The sequence below is a fragment of the Barbatula barbatula genome (genome assembly GCF_947034865.1).
Source record: "Barbatula barbatula genome assembly, chromosome: 11".
NCBI lineage: Eukaryota > Metazoa > Chordata > Actinopteri > Cypriniformes > Nemacheilidae > Barbatula > Barbatula barbatula.
This window is the reverse complement of record NC_136774.1, coordinates 1,714,530-1,734,591: the sequence shown is the minus strand read 5'-3', so window position 1 is coordinate 1,734,591 and position 20,062 is coordinate 1,714,530. Positions and strand designations below refer to the sequence as shown.

The 20,062-nt window shown below is 41.7% G+C and overlaps 1 protein-coding gene across 1 annotated transcript in view; it reads right to left on the bottom strand.

The window, feature by feature from the left end:
- Positions 1-1,211: 1,211 nt before the first annotated feature.
- cacna1db (calcium channel, voltage-dependent, L type, alpha 1D subunit, b) overlaps positions 1,212-20,062 on the bottom strand; it is a 36,731-nt gene continuing 17,880 nt past the window's right edge. The window contains exons 16-45 of the mRNA XM_079467106.1: positions 19,431-19,567; positions 19,193-19,250; positions 18,993-19,125; positions 18,772-18,901; positions 17,693-17,752; positions 17,483-17,589; positions 17,290-17,377; positions 16,992-17,099; positions 16,863-16,915; positions 16,640-16,786; positions 16,147-16,348; positions 15,895-16,053; positions 15,404-15,514; positions 15,110-15,193; positions 14,537-14,665; positions 14,252-14,317; positions 14,072-14,163; positions 13,585-13,744; positions 13,229-13,356; positions 13,031-13,127; positions 12,791-12,893; positions 12,611-12,712; positions 12,069-12,199; positions 11,637-11,753; positions 11,116-11,357; positions 10,026-10,139; positions 7,444-7,535; positions 6,972-7,066; positions 6,446-6,733; positions 1,212-1,858 (exon numbers count right to left, since the gene is read on the bottom strand). Coding sequence (XP_079323232.1) covers positions 1,586-1,858; positions 6,446-6,733; positions 6,972-7,066; positions 7,444-7,535; positions 10,026-10,139; positions 11,116-11,357; positions 11,637-11,753; positions 12,069-12,199; positions 12,611-12,712; positions 12,791-12,893; positions 13,031-13,127; positions 13,229-13,356; positions 13,585-13,744; positions 14,072-14,163; positions 14,252-14,317; positions 14,537-14,665; positions 15,110-15,193; positions 15,404-15,514; positions 15,895-16,053; positions 16,147-16,348; positions 16,640-16,786; positions 16,863-16,915; positions 16,992-17,099; positions 17,290-17,377; positions 17,483-17,589; positions 17,693-17,752; positions 18,772-18,901; positions 18,993-19,125; positions 19,193-19,250; positions 19,431-19,567 — 3,806 coding nt within the window. The 3' untranslated portion in view covers positions 1,212-1,585. The remainder of the gene's footprint in view (positions 1,859-6,445; positions 6,734-6,971; positions 7,067-7,443; positions 7,536-10,025; positions 10,140-11,115; positions 11,358-11,636; positions 11,754-12,068; positions 12,200-12,610; positions 12,713-12,790; positions 12,894-13,030; positions 13,128-13,228; positions 13,357-13,584; positions 13,745-14,071; positions 14,164-14,251; positions 14,318-14,536; positions 14,666-15,109; positions 15,194-15,403; positions 15,515-15,894; positions 16,054-16,146; positions 16,349-16,639; positions 16,787-16,862; positions 16,916-16,991; positions 17,100-17,289; positions 17,378-17,482; positions 17,590-17,692; positions 17,753-18,771; positions 18,902-18,992; positions 19,126-19,192; positions 19,251-19,430; positions 19,568-20,062) is intronic.

Here is a 20,062-nt window from a genome sequence, read left to right as displayed (position 1 = left end):
AGCTGTGTACAAATTTGTCAATGTTTTTCCTTTGGTGCAAAATAACCCAGAGGAACGGAATAGAACTCTGACTGTTTTTACATTTAAAGAGTTATCATGTAACGCGAAATTAGTTTAGAAAAAAGTGAAGATTTTTCATTATCTTTTGGTAACAGCTACAGTATAAAAGAGATAAAGAACAAGAGTTTTGACTCATCTGGTCAAATTGTCCTGAGTTGGTGTGAGTAATGAATCCACTACAACCTTCAGAAAGTCTTAAAGGTATTGTTCACTTTCAACATACATTTACATTCAACATGATCATTTACTCACCCCTGTTGTCATCCAAGATGTTTATGTGTTTCTTTCTTTAGTCGAAAAGAAATGAAGGTTTTTGCAGAAAACATTCCAGGATTATTCTCCATATAGTGGACTTCAATGGACTCCAAACGGTTGAAGGTAAAAATTACAGTTTCAGTGGTCAGGGTCTTATCTAGCAAAACGATCTGTCATTTTCTAAATGACCTTCAACCTTTTGGGGTCCATTGAAGTCCACTATATGGAGAATAATCCTGGAATGTTTTCATCAAAAACCTTCATTTCTTTTCGACTAAAGAAAAAAATACATAAACATCTTGTATGACAACAGGGGTGAGTAAATTATCATGTTGAATGTAAATGTATGCGGAAAGTTAACTATTCCTTGAAGGTCCCTGAAACCTTAGACTGTAATCTTGTTATTGATATTCAGGAAAATGCCCTTCAATGAAAGGAATCTGGGGCCTCATTTATAAAATGATTGTAAAATCAAATTTAGCAACAAAATTTCGCAAAGTGCGTATCGGTGATTCATAGAACGAACATACGCACAGAAAAAGTTTGCACGCCTCTCTTTCAGATGACCACAGAGAAAGATATTTGAAAGAATGTTAGCAATTTTCAGTTCTAAGCACCTTTGACTAACATTTAAATGTGTTCTACTGTGGTAGTCAAAGGTGCTCCAGAACTGTTTGTTATCCTAAATTCATCAAAATATCTCATTTTGTAAGCAACAGAACAAATAAAGACAAAAAAAAAAATTCTACTATGGTAGTGTTTGATTTCCTATAACTGGAAATTGCTAACATTCTTTCAAATATCTTTCTCTGCGTTCAACCAAACAGAGGGATGCATACTTATACAGATTTGAAACAATCGGAGGATGTGTAAATGAAGACAGAATTTTCTTTTTTGGGAGAACTATCCCTTTAATGTCATTAATATATGAAAGAGCACCTGTCAACGTCCAAATCCTATACGAGCAGCAAGAATGGCTTATATTTCCTAAAAACCTGCATCAGTCGGTCAAGCAAAAGTGTGTGCGTCTGCTCAGACCCTGGCGTGGCGCTTAGTACTTTTCATGTCAAAGTCAGATTTTATAAACATGATCGTTTTGGTGGAGTTTTGCAAATGCACGCTTAAAAAATTAGGCCCCTGCACTTTAAGTCCAGCAAAGAACAGAAAAACACAAGTTGGTACTGTCGTCACATTCAGCTCATGATATAAAGAGCTCATCTCTCCATGACACTGCTGATAAAGGCACCAATTCTTCACTTTTAGTTCTTCGCTATAAAGCTGAGATGTAGATCATTTCGTCTGATAGATCCTCCTCGGGTTTGCTGCCTGGGTTTGTCTCCTCATCGCTGTAGTCATGGAGGCTACGATATGAGTCTGCTTCATACAGCTCTGCTCCGTGGCCTATTGTGACATTCATTAAGTTAGTAGCGGCACTTTCCATTTCATCAACTGTCATTTCACAAGCGTCAGCGATCTCATGTTTGGTGACGGTTACAAACTTAGGATCCTTCGCGTATTTGCCCAGTCCTTCAGATATCAAAACCTGCAACAAACAAACAATTTGAATGATCTCACTAGGTACGTTAAAAGTTCCTTTATCATAACAATAAATTGTGAAAATGTATTGTTATGCTTCGTGTCGTGGCCGCATTACCACCTCGGGGTGTGCATTAACTTTAGAATAATTGAACGGCCCTTCATCAATTATTCCTTTTTAGTATTGTATAAATACTCGTAGTTAATACTCATATTCGTTTTTTTTCAATTGCTAACATCCCTTTGACCAATCTGTAGTCCAGTGGCGGCTCCAGACAATTTTGATTGGGGGGGACAATGGGGGGTCTTGGTGATTTCAAGGGGGGTCTCATGAAAACCAACAAAAAATACAGTGGACACGGCTAAGAACTGCATATTAATGCTACTAAACAAATAAAACAACACAGCATATCAACTACTTTTAATTAATTAATCAATTGTAGTTTGCAAACAATATGCTCCAACTTTAATTGCCATAGCCACACCCAGTGCCGCTGCTAGCCATATTGGTGCCCTAAGCATAATTCCATCTTTCCATCTGCTCACCTGTCACCTCCGCCCTTTTTTAGGTATGACAAAACGATCCATTTTTAGCTTGAAGATATAAAGTGCGTAGCAGCTCTTGCGGGCTCGCGACAGCGCCTTGAACGCAATGACTCAAGGCGCAGCGGCAGCAACGTTCATGGGGCGTCGCAGTGATTCTTATGGTTATATTTTTTTATATCTCGATTAAATTATTAATTATTATTGTTCTGCGTAGTTTGAAGAGAACCATTTTTATATCTTTATCCCGGATGTATATATTTTAATATATATCAAATATTTTTTAATCAGGAAGGGGGTGGGGGTCAAATGGGGAGTCAAGGCGTTTTTTGGAAGGGTCTTGAGACCCCCCTGGCGCCGCCGGTGCTGTTGTCACATTTTCAAACTCTAATTAGCACAACATCCGTCTGTTGTGACCATACTATTAACACAACTATTGTTGTTTTCACACAATATTCTGTCAATTAAAAAGATTCTAAAATGCTAATTATTTTTAAATACAGTGCGAAGGCTCTAATCCTGCAAACAACAGCAGCTTAGAAGAGCTGATAATAATTACTTTACTTCGGTGCTGATAATTGAGAAACAGCACATTCCAATCTTAATTAGTTTCAAGTCTTTCATTACATGACCATGAACAATAAAAGGCCCTCTCTGGATACAGAACAAAACAGAGAAAATGTCAATACTCAATAGCAGGTACTTAATTTTATTCAGTTCACTTAAGTACCTAATGAGGCTTTATTGGAACGTACTGTTTTGCCTGAATGGGTGTAGTACGGATGTGATCCGGCTGTCATAAACCAAATACACTCACTTAAAGGATTATTAGGAACACCATACTAATACTGTGTTTGACCCCCTTTCGCCTTCAGAACTGCCTTAGTTCTACGTGGCATTGATTCAACAAGGTGCTGAAAGCATTCTTTAGAAATGTTGGCCCGTATTGATAGGATAGCATCTTGCAGTTGATGGAGATTTGTGGGATGCACATCCAGGGCACGAAGCTCCCGTTCCACCACATCCCAAAGATGCTCTATTGGGTTGAGATCTGGTGACTGTGGGGGCCATTTTAGTACAGTGAAATCATGCATTATCCTTCTGGAAGTAGCCTTTAGAGGATGGGTACATGGTGGTCATAAAGGGATGGACATGTTCAGAAACAATGCTCAGGTAGGCCGTGGCATTTAAACAATGCCCAATTGGCACTAAGGGGCCTAAAGTGTGCCAAGAAAACATCCCCCACACCATTACACCACCACCACCACCAGCCTATACAGTGGTAACAAGGCATGATGGATCCATGTTCTCATTCTGTTTAGGCCAAATTCTGACTCTATCCATCTGAATGTCTCAACAGAAATCGAGACTCATCAGACCAGGCAACATTTTTCCAGTCTTCAACTGTCCAATTTTGGTGAGCTTGTGCAAATTGTAGCCTCTTTTTCCTATTTGTAGTGGAGATGAGTGGTACCCGGTGGGGTCTTCTGCTGTTGTAGCCCATTCGCCTCAAGGTTGTGCGTGTTGTGGCTTCACAAATGCTGTGCTGCATACCTCGGCTGTAACGTGTGGATATTTCAGTCAAAGTTGCTCTTCTATCAGCTTGAATCAGTCGGCCCATTCTCCTCTGACCTCTAGCATCAACAAGGCATTTTCACCCACAGGACTGCCGCATACTGGATGTTTTTCCCTTTTCACACCATTCTTTGTAAACCCTAGAAATGGTTGTGCGTGAAAATCCCTGTAACTGAGCAGATTGTGAAATACTCAGACCAGCCCGTCTGGCACCAACAACCATGCCACGCTCAAAATAGCTTAAATCACCTTTCTTTTCCAATCTGACATTCAGTTTGGAGTTCAGGAGATTGTCTTGACCAGAACCACACCCCTAAATGCATTGAAGCAACTGCCATGTGATTGGTTGATTAGATAATTGCATTAATGAGAAATTGAACAGGTGTTCCTAATAATCCTTTAGGTGAGTGTAGATGTGATCATGTGACGTAATTCTGTTTGAAGTTTGAATGTTATTTGTTTGCTTGTTTATTATCTCTGACAGCAATTTCGTTTTGCCAATAAAGCCTTATACAAGTGATTGTTTTGTACATTCTATAAAGAACTGAAGATTTCTTCACTATGTTGTTCTTCACTAGTTCATACTATAAAAAAATGAACCCACAAAGAGCAATTGGGATACTGAAAAGAAAAATACAATTTACAGCTGACTGAATTATTTAAAAGAAATGACTAATGACCTATAAATGTTCAGCATTGTGCAATCTAGTGCCATTCCCTCTGTCTGATCGGCCAGGCTTTTTCTGTGTGTTTTGACAGCTCCCCATGTGAGCGTCTCCGCTCCCCTTGTTAACCCATTCATTATCCACGGCATCCCGCCTGACTCTTTTTATTCGAGGACACACAACCTCCCGCTACCGGCCGCTTCCCCTAGTGGGTTCACCTCTCACCACCGGGCTCCTCTCACCGGTCGGCCGCTACGGCTCCCTGCTGAGGGTCTCTGCCTCGTCGCTCATCACCTCGAGTCGCAGCTTCGCTGTCACAGCCCGCTGCAGCACTGGGTCTCATCCTGGCGTGATCTGCCCATCGGAGAGTCTTCTTACTGACTTTTGCTCACTGACCGCGCTTGAGTCCGATCTCTTTCATGACAATGTAGAGTTTGTATTCCATCTCCATCTACACGACATCCTTGGGACCCATCATACGGGCACACGGCTTCTTGTATCACTGTTATGCTGATGACACCCAGATTTACATTTCGTTTCACCCAGACGATACCACTGTAGCAGCTCGCATAACAGCCTGCCTAGAAGACATCTCAGCTTAGATGAAAGAGCATCACCTCCAGCTGAACCTGGCAAGACAGAACTACTCGTGTTTCCGGCACACCCCACGGTGCAACACAATCTCACCATCCAACTTTCCAATATCCCAATCACTCCTTCCAAAACAGCCAGGAACCTCTGAGTCATATTTGATGATCAGCTGTCCTTCAATGATCACATTTCAAAGACAATGCAGTCATGCCGATATACCTTACTCAATTATAGAAAGGTTAGACCCTACCTCACTGAGCATGCAGCACAACTCCTTGTCCAGGCCCTGGTGATCTCAAGGATGGACTACTGCAATGCTCTCCTTGCTGGTCTTCCTGCAAAGGCTATCAAACCACTCCAGCTGGTTCAGAACGCAGCAGTAGCCTCGTCTTCCAACAGCCCAAAAGGGCTCATGTGACGCCCCTTTAATCTCTCTCCACTGGCTACCGGTTGAAGCCCGTATCAGATTCAAGTCACTGATGTTTGTCTACAGGACTATCACTGGATCTGCGCCGGCATACTCTCACTCTTTCCTACACTCCTACAACCCATCAAGAACCCTTCAACAAATAAGGGCAGCAAATCGCTTTCCCGCTTATTCTACTTCACAACTCCTTCCTGGTGGAACAGTCTTCCTAATGCGGTCCGGACAACCACATCTCTCACAACCTTAAAAAAACTGCTTCAAACCTATCTCTTCTGTGAATACTGGACAGAGAAATGAAAAAAGAGAAAGAAAAAAAACACCAAGCCTCTCTCTTTCTCTCAACAGGTATTGTTCTGGCTTTTATTGAAACTAGTACTTTGTATTAGCGCCAATTGTATTATTGCTACTGTATGACATATTGCTTATTACTCCCTGAACTCTCTGTAAATTGCTTTGGATAAAAGCGTCTGTTAAATGACTTAATGTTAATGCATTTATTTAACAAAATGTGGTTTTGGCCAGAAAATTTACTATTTGGCTAATTGTGTGATGGGGGTGTGTTACTGTGTTAAAACTTTAGAAAAAGTAAATTGAGCATTGGTAAATGCTTGTTAGCAATTGAAAACAACTAACATATAATGGTAAAAGTATTAAGCTGTTGAAAAAGGTGATACCACAGGAAACCTGATAAACAAGTATAAAGTGAGAATGTAATCCTTCTGCGGCACTTGTTGAGGCTGCAAAGGCACTTTCAGGGATATTTCTACAGTATGTGATAAATAACCTCACTCACCGCTTCCACCAGGCTGTGAGCGCTGCCCTGATGCTGCAGGTGTGAACCACACAGGCCAGACGGAATCTGCAGGTGTGATGGAGATGGGGAACGTGGCAACCAATCGGAGCCCTGCTGGAAATTCCAAAAGCTCAGCTGAGCCAATCCTGAAGTGCTGCTGGCACTGGGCGGGGTCTGATCGAGAGGGGTGTAGGGTGGAGGCGTGGCTGGAGGTGTGACCCATGAGCGGATGGTGCGAGTTGGAGAGAATCGTGCTCGACTAGATTCATGTCTACTGTCAGCCTTAACCTGGACAACAAGTTGAAGAAATGCCACTCAATACTGTATGTCACCTGAACAACAACCCGAAGATGCTTGTAAAACAGACAAAAGTGAGGTAATAGTTCATTCCAACTATTACTACTTTAAATCACTAACATCATGTAACATTTCTTCTGGTTTGGGAATCAGAGGTAAATAATTTGCCCATTTAACTCCAGTGATTTTAAAAGAACAGTTGTGAAAGTGTTTTGTTTAAAGACATCACCTGTCGCTGTGATGGAAGATCGGTCTGTCGAGAAATCTTATCCTGACTGCTCTGTTGACACAGACACTCAAAATGGAACGCTGGTCTATGAGAGGCTGTAAGACAGAATGTGTGTTCCTCAGTCATAACTTCATTACAAAAACACTATGATCAATAGATTCATGGAGAAATACTTTTTTTATTGAAGATTAGAAGCTGCTTCACGTTCTTGTCTTTACATTTCTTTTAAAACTACCGACATTTCCAGTTAGAAAACCATCCTGAGCTCTCAAACTACAAAGTAAATGATTTTTTTAATCTTACCACTGTGTATCAGGGTACAATAGGGAATCCGTTTCTAACAGCAATCTGTTATGTGCTTAATAACAGATTTATTTGCTTTATTTTTGTTTATGTGTCTTCTGAAAACTCCTCTTGATTGCAGCTTTAAAACAATACGTGTACAGATTGATCAGGTGTGTCAGTGTCTCACTTTGAGATGTAGGTAAAAGGCAGCGTCTTGAAGACTGCTGGTATATGAGTCGACCACATTCACTTCCATTGTCCTGAGCGTCTCTGTATGAGCTGAAAGATGAAGAGAAGGTCTTTAACATACGAGCAGGCGAGTCATCTAAAACGTTTAGCTCATATCTCCTCCTTTCTCAAACAGAACAACTTCCTGAACAGCAATAAGTCAGGTTTCAAAAGTGGTCATTCAACCGAGACTGCCCTACTCTCTGTAAATCTTTAAGGTTTCTTGGCTGATGCTCAGAAAATTTGAGTTTTTTGCCTCCTTCACAGATTTTCTATAGGACTAGGGTCTAGAGACTGGCTAGCACATTTAATGTGCTTCTCCTTAAGCCACTCTTCAGTTGTCTTGGCAGTATGTTTTGGGTCTTAGTCATGTTAAAGGCACATCCTTGATCCATCTTCAGTGATCAAGTTAAGGAGAGGAGGTTCTCGTCCAAGATTTTACGTTACATGGGCCCGTCCCTCAGCCCCTCAATGCAGTGAAGTGGTCTATCACTGAGAGTGATAGACCACTCGGACCCCGATACGACCCAGCCTAGTGCAAGCAGCACTTCAGGATTGGCTCTATAGGGATGGTGTTCTTGGGGTCACATTCAGCATTCAGCTCCCTCCAAAAACAGGAGTCCATTTTGGTCTCACAGCACTTTCTCCAAAGCCTTTTCTGAATCATTTTGTTGTTCATTGTCAAACTTCAGAAGGGAGGGCCTTCTTGGGCCTTGAGGGTGCTTCAGGATTTCAATCTATTGTGGCATAGCATGTTACCAATGGTTTATTTGCTAACTGTGATCCCAACTGTCTTGAAATCTTTAACAAGCTTCTTCCTTGTAGTTCTGGGCTGATCTTTAACCGTTCTCATGATCATCTTAACCCCATTGGGGAACTTCAGACCAAGGACAATTGATAGTTCTTTTGTATTTCTTCTATTTACAAATAATCTCACCAACAGTTGTCTACTTCTCACCAAGCTTCTGTCTGAAGAATTCCGCTTAAGTACCCTTCAATTGAGCTGGCTTGGACGTTTTTGGTGGTGCTGAGGTCCAGAGCCAGAGTATGGTGAAATGGGCAACAGAGAGGCGGACGCCAGCGCGAAGGGAGGGCAGGCCTGATGAAGAGAGAGAGGAGGATGGAAGGTGGCCGACGGAGCCATGTGCGGAGAGCCTCACAATTGGGTCAGCTTCTTGGGCAAAGGCAGATGGAAAGTCAGGAAGGGAATCTGCCAGGGCAAGTGCCGCTAGGGGAAGCAGCCTCATGCTTGGGTCAGCTCGGGAGGCAAGGAAGCCGGAGCCTGTGGTGCTAGCAGAGGCAGTCTCACGTTAGAGTTCGACGGAGGGGCAGCGGGGATGGACAGGGCAGAGGATTAAAAAAGCAAGAAAGGAAGGACTAGACTACCAGAAGAGTCATGCTCACGCTGCTGAGGCGGTTTGTGGCAGTGTCGGCTAGCATGGCGCTGTGAAGGTTAAGGTCAGGGGCACCGCTGAGTGGAGAAGCGGTCGGGCTAGTAGTGGGGGAGTCTGGGGCACGGCCTGCTACTGCAGCCTGACGAGGTTTTGATTGGGACGTGGTTGTGATCAATGTAGTCTCGCGTAGCCAGACCTTTATACTGAAGATTTGGGGACTTTGTCCGCTTTGAACAGAGGATAAAGCTTAAGGTATTTCTTGAAAGTAGAGAGACTGTATTCGCCCGGCTCCTGCTTACGAATGAGCATGTACAGCGGCTCAAACGCGATTAAACATAGCTTATGAATGACAAATCAGTGATGGTGGCGAATGAATGGAACGACTGAATGAATTGTTTTACCCCGAGAATATTTGTTTCACTTGCAGAACGATATATGTACAGCACTTTCGTGAGAACTAACATTCACGCTACGAGTGAAAAGTTAAAACGTATTAGCACTGACGTGCAGTTTGTCAAATTAGGGTTGGAATACGGCGATCTTGCTAGCAGGACCAACATATTGTTTAGAGATGCCAGCATCTGATCACTCGTGTCCCGTTAACAGCAAGCTAGCGTGCAGGCAGCAATTGCATCCAGGAACGAGCGCATACATATGACACGCAGGTATGCAAAATAACTCCCCGAATCTGTGAGGAATATAAATGTGAAAATGTTTACTATACGGCTGTTCAGTGCTGCAGCGCTTTAAATCCATTAGAATTCCTTACATCAGCGGAACCTTCTTAGAGTTTAGATTAGTTTTGTCAAAACAAAACAACAGCAGCGTTGTTGCAAGATTAGACTGCAAGTAAGGCGGCTTGACTATCTCTGTAAAATCAGCTGAATCTTTAGTCTTTTTCAACATTCAGCTAAAGCGCATCCATTTCAGCAAACCTTCCACAATAATAATGACACTTAGTTCTGTTTCTTTTCTGTTTCACTCTTTCACACGGTTAAAAAACTTTCTGACCTGGTTAACTGAGACCAGCCTTATAGCATCTATGCATCGTTGCCCTTTTGTTGTACAGATTGCTTCCATTGTTTGCCTCATTAGAAAGACGCTTTGGATAAAAGTGTCTGCTAAATGACTATGCAAATGTACATACCTCTTTTCCTCATCACTGTGGCATTCTTCTGAGCTCACTGTGTCATCGCTGATGTCATCAGGGTTGGAGTTTTCTATGTGGATGCTCGGGTACCCAACAGCACAAGAGTCTGGCCTGAAATCCAGTAAAATGAACTATTGAATATGAACTATTTTTGTTCTCAGCTTTAAGTACTGTACATTTATGGCATTAAACAGAACCGAAATGTCAAGGGTTGTAGTAACGTCTAACAGAGACTTTAAAAGATAGCTTACTGAAAAAGGAAAATTCTGTCATTAATTACTCATGCTCATGTCATTCCCCAAATGTAAGACCTTCGTTCATCTCCAGAACACAAATTAAGATTGTTTTGATGGTTCCTTCATTTTGAATTGACTAGAATACATTGCACAAAAAATGAATTTATTCAACAATATCCTCTCTTCCTTGTCAGTTTCCAGTATGCATTCACAAGAGCAAGCAAGGCATAAGTGTGGTGCTGAAGAAGAAAGCCGGCTCCTGAGTCAGCTCTGAACGCATGTCCCGAAAGCGCTCTCATAAACGTGTGTTTTTGAATAAAGTTGTAGTTTTTGTTTCACTGTGCACAAAAAGTATTTTCATTGCTTAATAAAATGAATGTTGAACCACTGAAGCCTAATGATGTAAATTGACTCACGTTCTGCAGTAGACGTTACTGTGCTGTTTATGGGGGATCTCATCAATCTTAATTATGTTCTTATGTCTTATGGTTGAATTATTCACCCTGCATCGCTTTAACAAGTATATACAATCCTGTTTAAAAGTTTACACTCACACATTCATTCTCTATGTAAGTTTTTTCCACATTGGAGAATAAAGGTATGAACAACAGCTCTTTCTAAGATGTTTAGCAGATCATTTTACGCAGCAGATGTTTCCAGATCTTTAGCAGACGTGTCCAAGACGTATTGCAGATGTTAATGCAGACGTCAAATAGACTGTGCTAACTGGGTATGCAATAAAGTAAATGAGTGTAATGAAATGAACATATAGAGTGATTTTATCACACATTAGTGTAGCCACTTCCATTCTGAATTCATGAATTACATGCACACTAAGTTGTGTTTTGTACCTGTGAGGTCGGAGGTGAAACTCTCCTGCGCTGCTGAGGTTGAGGTACGAGCTGAGAGAAGAAACGAGGCTGTTCTGAGATGGGTTGGCATTGTAGACGATGTTGATGGATGATTTGGCGTCTGGGATTGACAGACAGTATTCCTGAGACACTGCGAGTGGAAACTGGAGAGGACGCTGCGTGACGCTGCTGTTGCGCGACCGTTCACCGCTCACATGATTTGCAAACACAAGTCCATTCCTCTGCACAAACACACAACTCATCAACTCACTGGAACACTATCTTTGTAATTATACAGGAAATATCATTCACTTATTTCGACTTTGAATTAACAAGTGTTATTATACTATGAGAAGGAAGTTGTTTCCAGCTGCTGGAACAGTCTGTCAATGTAGCATATATTACAGATAATATGCAAGAGAACTTTGCAAAAAATCTTTATTGGTGGAATGTTTTGTTGGAGCAGCATTCAGCATCTTGACATTACTGTATGTGTGATGAAGGAAATGGAAACGCTGTACCCTATAAATGTCCTCCTCCTCTTCAAGGTTGCCGTCTACTAGACCTTCATCCTGTAGGTCACATGATATTGCTCGACGGATCTCCGGGCCGAGATCATGCAGCGTGCGCAGACCGGCCTGTGCAGACACAGTGTTGAAGTCACATGACCAGGTTTGCACTTACCAGTTCATTTGGCTTCTCAACTTTGAAGTAAATAAAGATTAAGAACTTCTGCGAGTTTCCCTTCCTCTTTCATTCCTCATTCTTTTTACAGAAAATGCATTTTAGGTGAGCCTTCACCATTGCTTTGGTGGAAAGAAACCGGCATGCCAGTGACGGGTGTGTTATGGTAAGAAAAATGGCTTTAGGAGAACAGCAGCAATACAGAACATTACACATCAAACTGTCTGGTGATTTTCTTGCATGTGATGCATGTTGTGTCATCTGTTTACCTGTAGAGCAGTTGTGGTGTTGAAATGGGGTTGACGCTCAACAAGTCCCTGCTCCTTGCGTTTCCTGAATTTCCTGAAGTAGTCTTGGATCAAGAAAGTGGCGTAAAACTTTCCCACAGTGACCTCATCATCTGAACAAACAAACACAGTTCATTATATTAACTTCAACTGTCTGTATACTGTTAACTTCATCTCATAAATATATGTGAGAGGATTCACTCCTTCTGAGAGCGTCAGAAACATTTACTTGTCATTGGAAATTCAGAATGGAGTCTGAATGATTCTCTCGTTGTGAGGAAGGCCCATAATGATTCTTGTCTCAAAAGTCTGAATAAATGATTTATCATATTTTAAGATTCACTCATTGCAAGAGATTCTCATCGTGAGACAGTCTAAACAATCGTCGTGAGAGGGTCAGAAACATTTACTCGCTGTAAGAGATTCAGAATGATTTTCTCATCCCCAGAGAGTCGAAAGAATTCACTTGTCGCGTGACAACCCAAACAATTCCTTGCAAAAGAATCAGAACCGTTTAATCTGACCTCCTGCAGGTGGCACCACTTGGTCCAGGAGTTTCATGCTGGTTCTCCTCCAGATCTTCTTGATAACAGATCGTAGCTCCTCATTGGCTCGGTCCAGATTGCCTGTGCGACACACAGCGGTCGTCATGACGCACACATCGACTGGAGACGGATGTGTAAATAAAGTCACGCGAGCTTTACCTTCAGTCTTGATTTTCAGAGCAGTTCTCACCAGAGCAAACAGGGTGGCGTTGAACATCACCGTACCGTCGCTATTTAACGGCATGTTCATAGCAACCAACCTCTGAAAGATCAATAACAGTAATATTATTGATAACTGATTGATCAGATGCATCTTGCCACGTAATTTGTCGAGGCATTATTCAAGAACGCTTAAACCGATCAAACATCATCTGAGTTGATGGGTTTTTTTGTGCAAACCTTGCAGGCGACTCTATGAGGACACAGTTTGCCGAAGCCAAGCGGAGGCTGAATCCTGCGCAGTAACGTCACCACATCTAGGTGTTTGATACGGCCTCTGTGACACACAAACACAATACTGTATGTACTCGATGGGAAAATAAACACATGACATGTCTGTCTGTCTGTCTCCGAGTGAATTATTTTATGAATATATACTTGGCCTCAGGGTCATATTCTGACCAGATCCTCTTGAACTCATCTAGATGATGTGGTCCCAGAATCGACCAATCGCGTGTCAGGTAGTCAAAGTTGTCCATGATGACGGCAACAAACAAATTAATGATCTGAAAAAAAGACATGCTTTCCATTTTATTATGCTTCAGCCACAAAATAATATGTTGATGTCATTGTATCATGTATCAAATGCTTTATTTTATTATAAGATGTGTTTTGATTGTGATGGTCGACATTTATTCTGTAATGCATGTTCTGTGAAATGACATAATGATCAGATCGAGGTAATGGACATACAGGAATACACAGGTGCAGCTGAATTCAGCATGTGAATGTACCAGAAAAGCACAGAGCATGTAAAAGCTGATAAAGAAGACGATGGAGAAGTTGCTTCCGCAGGTCTTCTCTTCTCCGGGGTTATATTCAGACTCGGAGTCGCACTGTTTACCCGGCAGACAAGCCAACATGATCTGCTGCCACGCTTCACCTGTCGCACATCTGACATCACAGAACGGCCGTCAAACACTCTTCCTTCTTTAGTATTAGAAATAATGCTACATTCATCATTATTAGTCGATTCTCTACTTTAGTGTGACACTGTTGTTGTTTGACATTGATGTGTCCATGATGTGCTGCATCTGTCATTACATCATCAGTAAAAAAAACAGCTCAGAGAATCAAGGAATGAATGTTCTGTGTCTGACATCTGTTAATGTGTTACTTTCCACATTTGAAAGAAACTCAACAAAAACGTCGCAAAATCTGCTTTTCATCATATCTGCCCATTTCTACATGACATATTTCTCACGGAAACATGTGACGCACCTGAACAACAGGAGCACGGCTTGAGGAAACGTCTGGAAATTATTGTTACGATTTATACTGGTTCCATCCACCATGGCAATCTTCCCAAACACCTCAAAGACCAAAGACAATCCCATGATTATGATACGGCAGAAGACATCTGTACATTCGAGTACATCACCCGGACAGCAGAAGATTTACCTGCATTCCAATGACGGCATAGATGAAGAAGAGCATCGCTATGAGAAGAGCCACGTATGGAAGAGCCTGAGAGACACAACACAAATCACACCACACACACGAACTCTGTACACACCGTAACACAGTGTGTCATCACGACTTCATGCACTGTTCACTTACAAATAGATGCACATCAACTCAACGTCTATATTATTGCTGTGCAAGATACATAATGTCTTCTCTGGAACTTTTTTAGCTACATGGTCAAATGTTTTTATCCATCGTTTAAAAATCTAATCAGCGCACCTGGAAAGATTTGATGAAGGTCCATAAGAGCGTGCGAATGCCCTCCCCTCTGCTCAACAGCTTCACCAACCGCATGACACGAAACAAACGGAAGAATGTGATGGAGATTCGTGCGCTGTCCTCCGTGTTCTGACAAAACACACCAGCACACGTGAATGAGACAAAAACCAGACGTTCACGCTCTCTGTTCGAAGGAGTATCAGGGATCTCCATCACCACGTGTTTCTTCATACACCGAAGGCTTTACATTCTCAGACGAACATACAAACAACACAAGTTCAATTCCTCTAGGATGATCACATAAGTGAACAATAAGCAATCCACAATTTTGAAAATAGCGGAGCTAATATTTATATAGGATTATACAATTATTGTTTTATTGCGATGATCTGTCTTTAAATGAATAATTCTAAATGTTAACCCTACCCAACTAAAATGTTGACCTAAAAATTATAGGGAAAAAATATTTTCAACTAAAATGAACATAAAAACAAAAAATTTGAATTTAACTAAATCAAAAGTATAGTTTAATCCAATAATAGAAAGAATAAACATGCGTGTGGCGGTACTCACATTGATCTCTGTGATCGCGATGTCAACGATGCTGCCAACAACAATCAGAGCGTCGAAGGTGTTCCACGCATCCGCGAAATAATGCTGCAGACAAACAACAAAACACAGTTCGAAAGAAAACGTATAAAGCAGAGAAAGAGAAGAGCCACACACTGAGATAAAAAAGTGAGGTATTCTGGGGTTTTACGTATCTGGGAATGTCAGGCAGACATTTCTGTTTTCTGTTCTGCTGGGACGGGGGCTACAAGCACTTCCCATTACAGCTGCCAAAGCATCAAACTGAAAGACACATACCCTCGGTTTAAAGGCGACCAGTTTGAGGATCATTTCCACTGCGAAGACTCCAGTGAACACCATGTTCAAAATGTCCATAGCGTAGTTGAACAGACGCGACTGGCCGTGATGCTGTGTATCATATCCACAAAAAAATTGATTCTACAATTGCATTTATACAAAATTCATTTAATGACTACATATACAGATATTTCTGCGCCATACACCTTCACATATTGGACAGTTGTTCCGTATTATTAACAACCTTTCATTTGGTGTTCAATAATATTTACTCAAACAGACCCACACTTGCTAATAACACTCCCGGCATTATTGCCTACACTAGTGGTCTAACCCTAACCCCCAAATAAAAACGTAGAATCTTAAACAAAATCTTATATACAATGCTGGAACATTAATATCATTAATCTTTGGTAAAGTTACAGAAAGATGTTATAATGTGCTTTGTATGATATATGATGTAGAATACAGTAGTGCAGATGTTTCCTCACCTGGACAGCCAGACAGACCGTATTAAGGACAATGAGCACAAACATGATGTACTCGAATCCGGTGGAGTTCACCACATACCAGAACTTATACTGGTAGAGGTTTTTAGGGATGTATCTCCTCAGCGGACGGGCTTTCAGAGCATACTCCACACACTGACGCTGTCCACACACACACACACAGAATAACACTCAGTCAGATGATCTGTCTATGAGATGTTACGAGCAGAACGACATCTTTGCAGATGTTCACACCTGGTTCTTATCCAGCTCACAGTTATTGTACTCTTTCTCGCCCTGCTCCTGAAACGTCACGATGACAAAACCCACAAAAATGTTCATCATGAAGAAGGCGATGATGATGATGTAGATGATGAAGAAGATGGAGATCTCCACACGGTAGTTGTAAATGGGACCCATGTTCTCCCTGTGTGAGTCGATGGCTCTGTAGAGCAGACTGCAGAAGACAGCGTGAATGTCATGAACCTTTAGGATCATTTCTACGTATCGTTGCTACAGTGGACACCTTTGGCAAAACCTTGACTGCGTTCATACATCTGCAGTTAGTTATAGTAAAGTTTAGTGTTGAAGTCACTAACAATAAGAATGCAAATCCGTGGTCCTATTTTTATGTTTTTAATGTTTTTCACATGCGACTTAATGTAGATGTCAATGCATGTAAGATGTGTGGAGATGTATCTCAGACAGAGGAGAAACAAGTTGGCTGACAGCGTTGTGTGTCTCTAACCTTGGCCAGCCCTCAAACGTGGAGACGGTGAAGAGCGCCATCATAGCCATCAGCACATTGTCAAAGTTAAAGTCACTGTTGTACCACAGTCTCTCTCGCACCTGTGGCAGTGCCGTCTCACCGATACTGTACACGATGTACGTCCCTCTAGAAACACACAGACACACACGATGAAGCCCTTGCACGAGGCTCAGCCTTCGCTCCTAAACAACCGTAGGCTTACCTGCAGTCCTCCGGGCTTGACTTGGCATCGTCTGTGCAGCAATAAAACTTCCCCTGCACACAAAAGAGTTTCATAAGGGCCTGTCCTGCGCTCATGGACAGTGTTCCTGCTGTTTTAGTGCCGGTGTACCTTGAAGAGCTGAACGCCGATACAAGCGAACATGAACTGAAGGAGCGTGGTCACAATCATGATGTTACCGATCGTCCTGATGGCCACAAACACACACTGAACCACATGCTGCATGAACAGAGAGACAGAGAGAAAACTTGAAGGATCAAACCTAAAACACGGGTTTCCTCGTACAAATACTGTAATCACGCCATCCAAACGTTATATTCAGAAATTGTTTGAAAAGTTATAGCATTCTACTAAATTCCATGCATTAAAGAGCATTAATGATGTGTTTCTGTAAGAGTGAAAGTCTGACTTTGAGTCCTTTGGCTCTGTTGATGGCTCGGAGAGGTCGAAGCACACGCAGAATCCTCAATATCTTCACCACTGAAATGGCGGATGATCTGCAGACAAAACACACAAACGTTCATCTGTTGAGTACTGATGATTCACTCCTTTTTTACACTCATCTGAATGCAACTCTATGAAAATGACTGTTACGACCGTACTGTATTCCGAAAGAAACAAGAGAGACTCCAACCACCAGAAGGTCCAATAAATTAAAATAACTCCGGCAAAAAGCTCCTTTGTGCAGAAACGCACCAAACGCCATCATCTAAAGAACATGAGGAAAAGATAGACGACATGAGAACGGATCTCAAAAACACAAAAATCACATTTCTAGAACTCTGTGGTGCCTGACAGGATCCAGTCTTTACCTTCAGCAGGATCTCTACTGTAAATATAGCAGTGAAGGCATAGTCGAAATAACCCAGAACCTGCAAAAAACATCATCAGATGACACATTTTAAAAAGTGACGTATCATCATCGTTTAAGGGTCTGAAATATAGAAGCCATACAGAAGGACAAAATGTCATATCAGTAACACAATAAATGAAAAAAAGCCTTTTTATATCATGACTCTTTTAAAACACTTCCTTAAAAACCACACATACAACCTGTCAGTTCAAACAACCACGGCTTGTAAAGGTCTGATCCAACTACATTGAGACACAATATACAGTTTGAGTCCTATAAAGGAAAACACTTCTAGTGGATGTATAGAAACCTACCATTTGTGCATGTGTGCGTTAACCATATTTCGGTTTTAACGTGTTCCCAGAAGTGAGAAAACACAGTTACAAAAATATAGTAACACATGCCGAAAGTGTTCTGTTGGGCTTACGTAAAAGTGTTTCATCCTGAGTGAATCTCCTGACATTGTGTGACTTTATAATGAACAGCAGGTTTTCTCAGTTTAACACACAAAAATGTAACTATGTAGTGTAATTTATACTTTTTAGAAGAAACCATAATAATCTGACACACTCCATACTCTCATAAAACAGTGTGAATTGAAATCAAGGATCACGTTAGTTCACGTCACTCAAGCTCAGGCAGCTGAGATTTTCATTGATTTTCAATTTCCAGTTGATTTAAATCCCTGTTGATTCTGTCACCAATCTAAAGCATAGCAGCACACTGAATTGAACTCCCCCCTCCATCCCCAACTCCACATTTATCGATAAAGTACTAAGTTGATTTGTCTTGTGATTGTTTTTGTTAAAGCAGTTATTTGACTAATTATTGGATCTGTTCTGTTACCACAGGGGGGGTTTGACTAGCTGCTCTCCCCACTCTGTCCAGGAATGAATGCATGGATGGGCGTGTTTGTCCAGAACAGAACCATACCACCAACTAGATCCATTATTATTTAATCAACTTTTTGGCGAAAGTGGTCCGAACTGAACCGTAAGCTCTTAGTTGTGACTGTGGGCACTGTCAGGGGTTTCTTACGATGTTTCTGGCAGATGAGTTACGGATGGGATCCTCGGCTGCCAGTGAGACAGAGCTCAGCATGATGAAGATGAGGATGAGGTTGGTGAAGATCTGATGATTGATCAGTCTATGACAAAGCACACGAATCCTGTGTTCCACACAGAGGTCAGAGGTCACTCAGAGGACGGGCAAATTTACATCCATTGACAAAGACGGCTACATGTTTGTGGGATACGTACGGGTTGTAGCTGCTGAAGATGAAGAAGGCGCTGCCCTCAGGAATGGGTGCCGTCTTTTCTTTGAGACTGAGATCTGGGAGTCTCTGAGGTAGCGGTCCTGACAGGATCTCAGACTCGTCCTCTTCATCCCCACCTACAAACATAAATGCATCACAGCACTGGAGCTCATGTGATCGGATGAGCATTGAGTCGATGTTCACCTGTATAGTCGCGTATGTCCTCTGTAGGATCATTATCAGCATCCACATCTACAGACGCCTGCAACATAAACACACCCATCTCAGGATCTACATATACAATCGTCATTATCGGGAATTAAACCTCATCTGGGTGAGGGGAGCAGATATTGATTGAGTTATGTCAGTGTCATTATGCACAAATAACTCACTGGAAGAAAACTGCCACCAACCTATGACAACAAATGTCAACATCACCAACCGTTGTGTTTGCGTCTTTCTTCATCATACTCTTCCTCCTCTTGTTCTTCTTCTCTTGCTCTCTCTGGGCTGAGTTCAGACTCTCAGCGTCTGCCAAGTTATCCACAGCAATGGCCAAGAAGACGTTCAGTAAGATATCTGATGAGCTGAGTCAAGATTTCGAACATGCACATATGCAAGCATGCAGTTCTGTTTATTCAAATTACATAATACCTTATTTGAAAATCCCACAACAAAAAAGAAATGACTTTACAACATAAACTTAATCATATATTCTGACACATTAACATAAACATCTTACAACAGTCGATGATGTTATCAGTGCCGGCTTTAATGCCACGGTCACACTTCACTTTTCCCTCCATACGCATGCGAATGCGACAGGCCTGAAATGCAAGCCTGTCCAACGGTATTTCGCATTTCGCTGCGTAGCAAAGATCAAGTTTGGTGAGCTCTGGCCTGTGAATTTGCATCACGTGAGATCAATAGAAGATCAAACAACACAGCGTGACCTCTCGGTACAGCAATGTGCAGCTTTACACCGTGTAGTGCAACGTATGTAAGGGATATGTGTGTCTCATAGTCACAAGATTACTCCGTGACAGTAAATAAAAAACTAAAATTATTTAACTA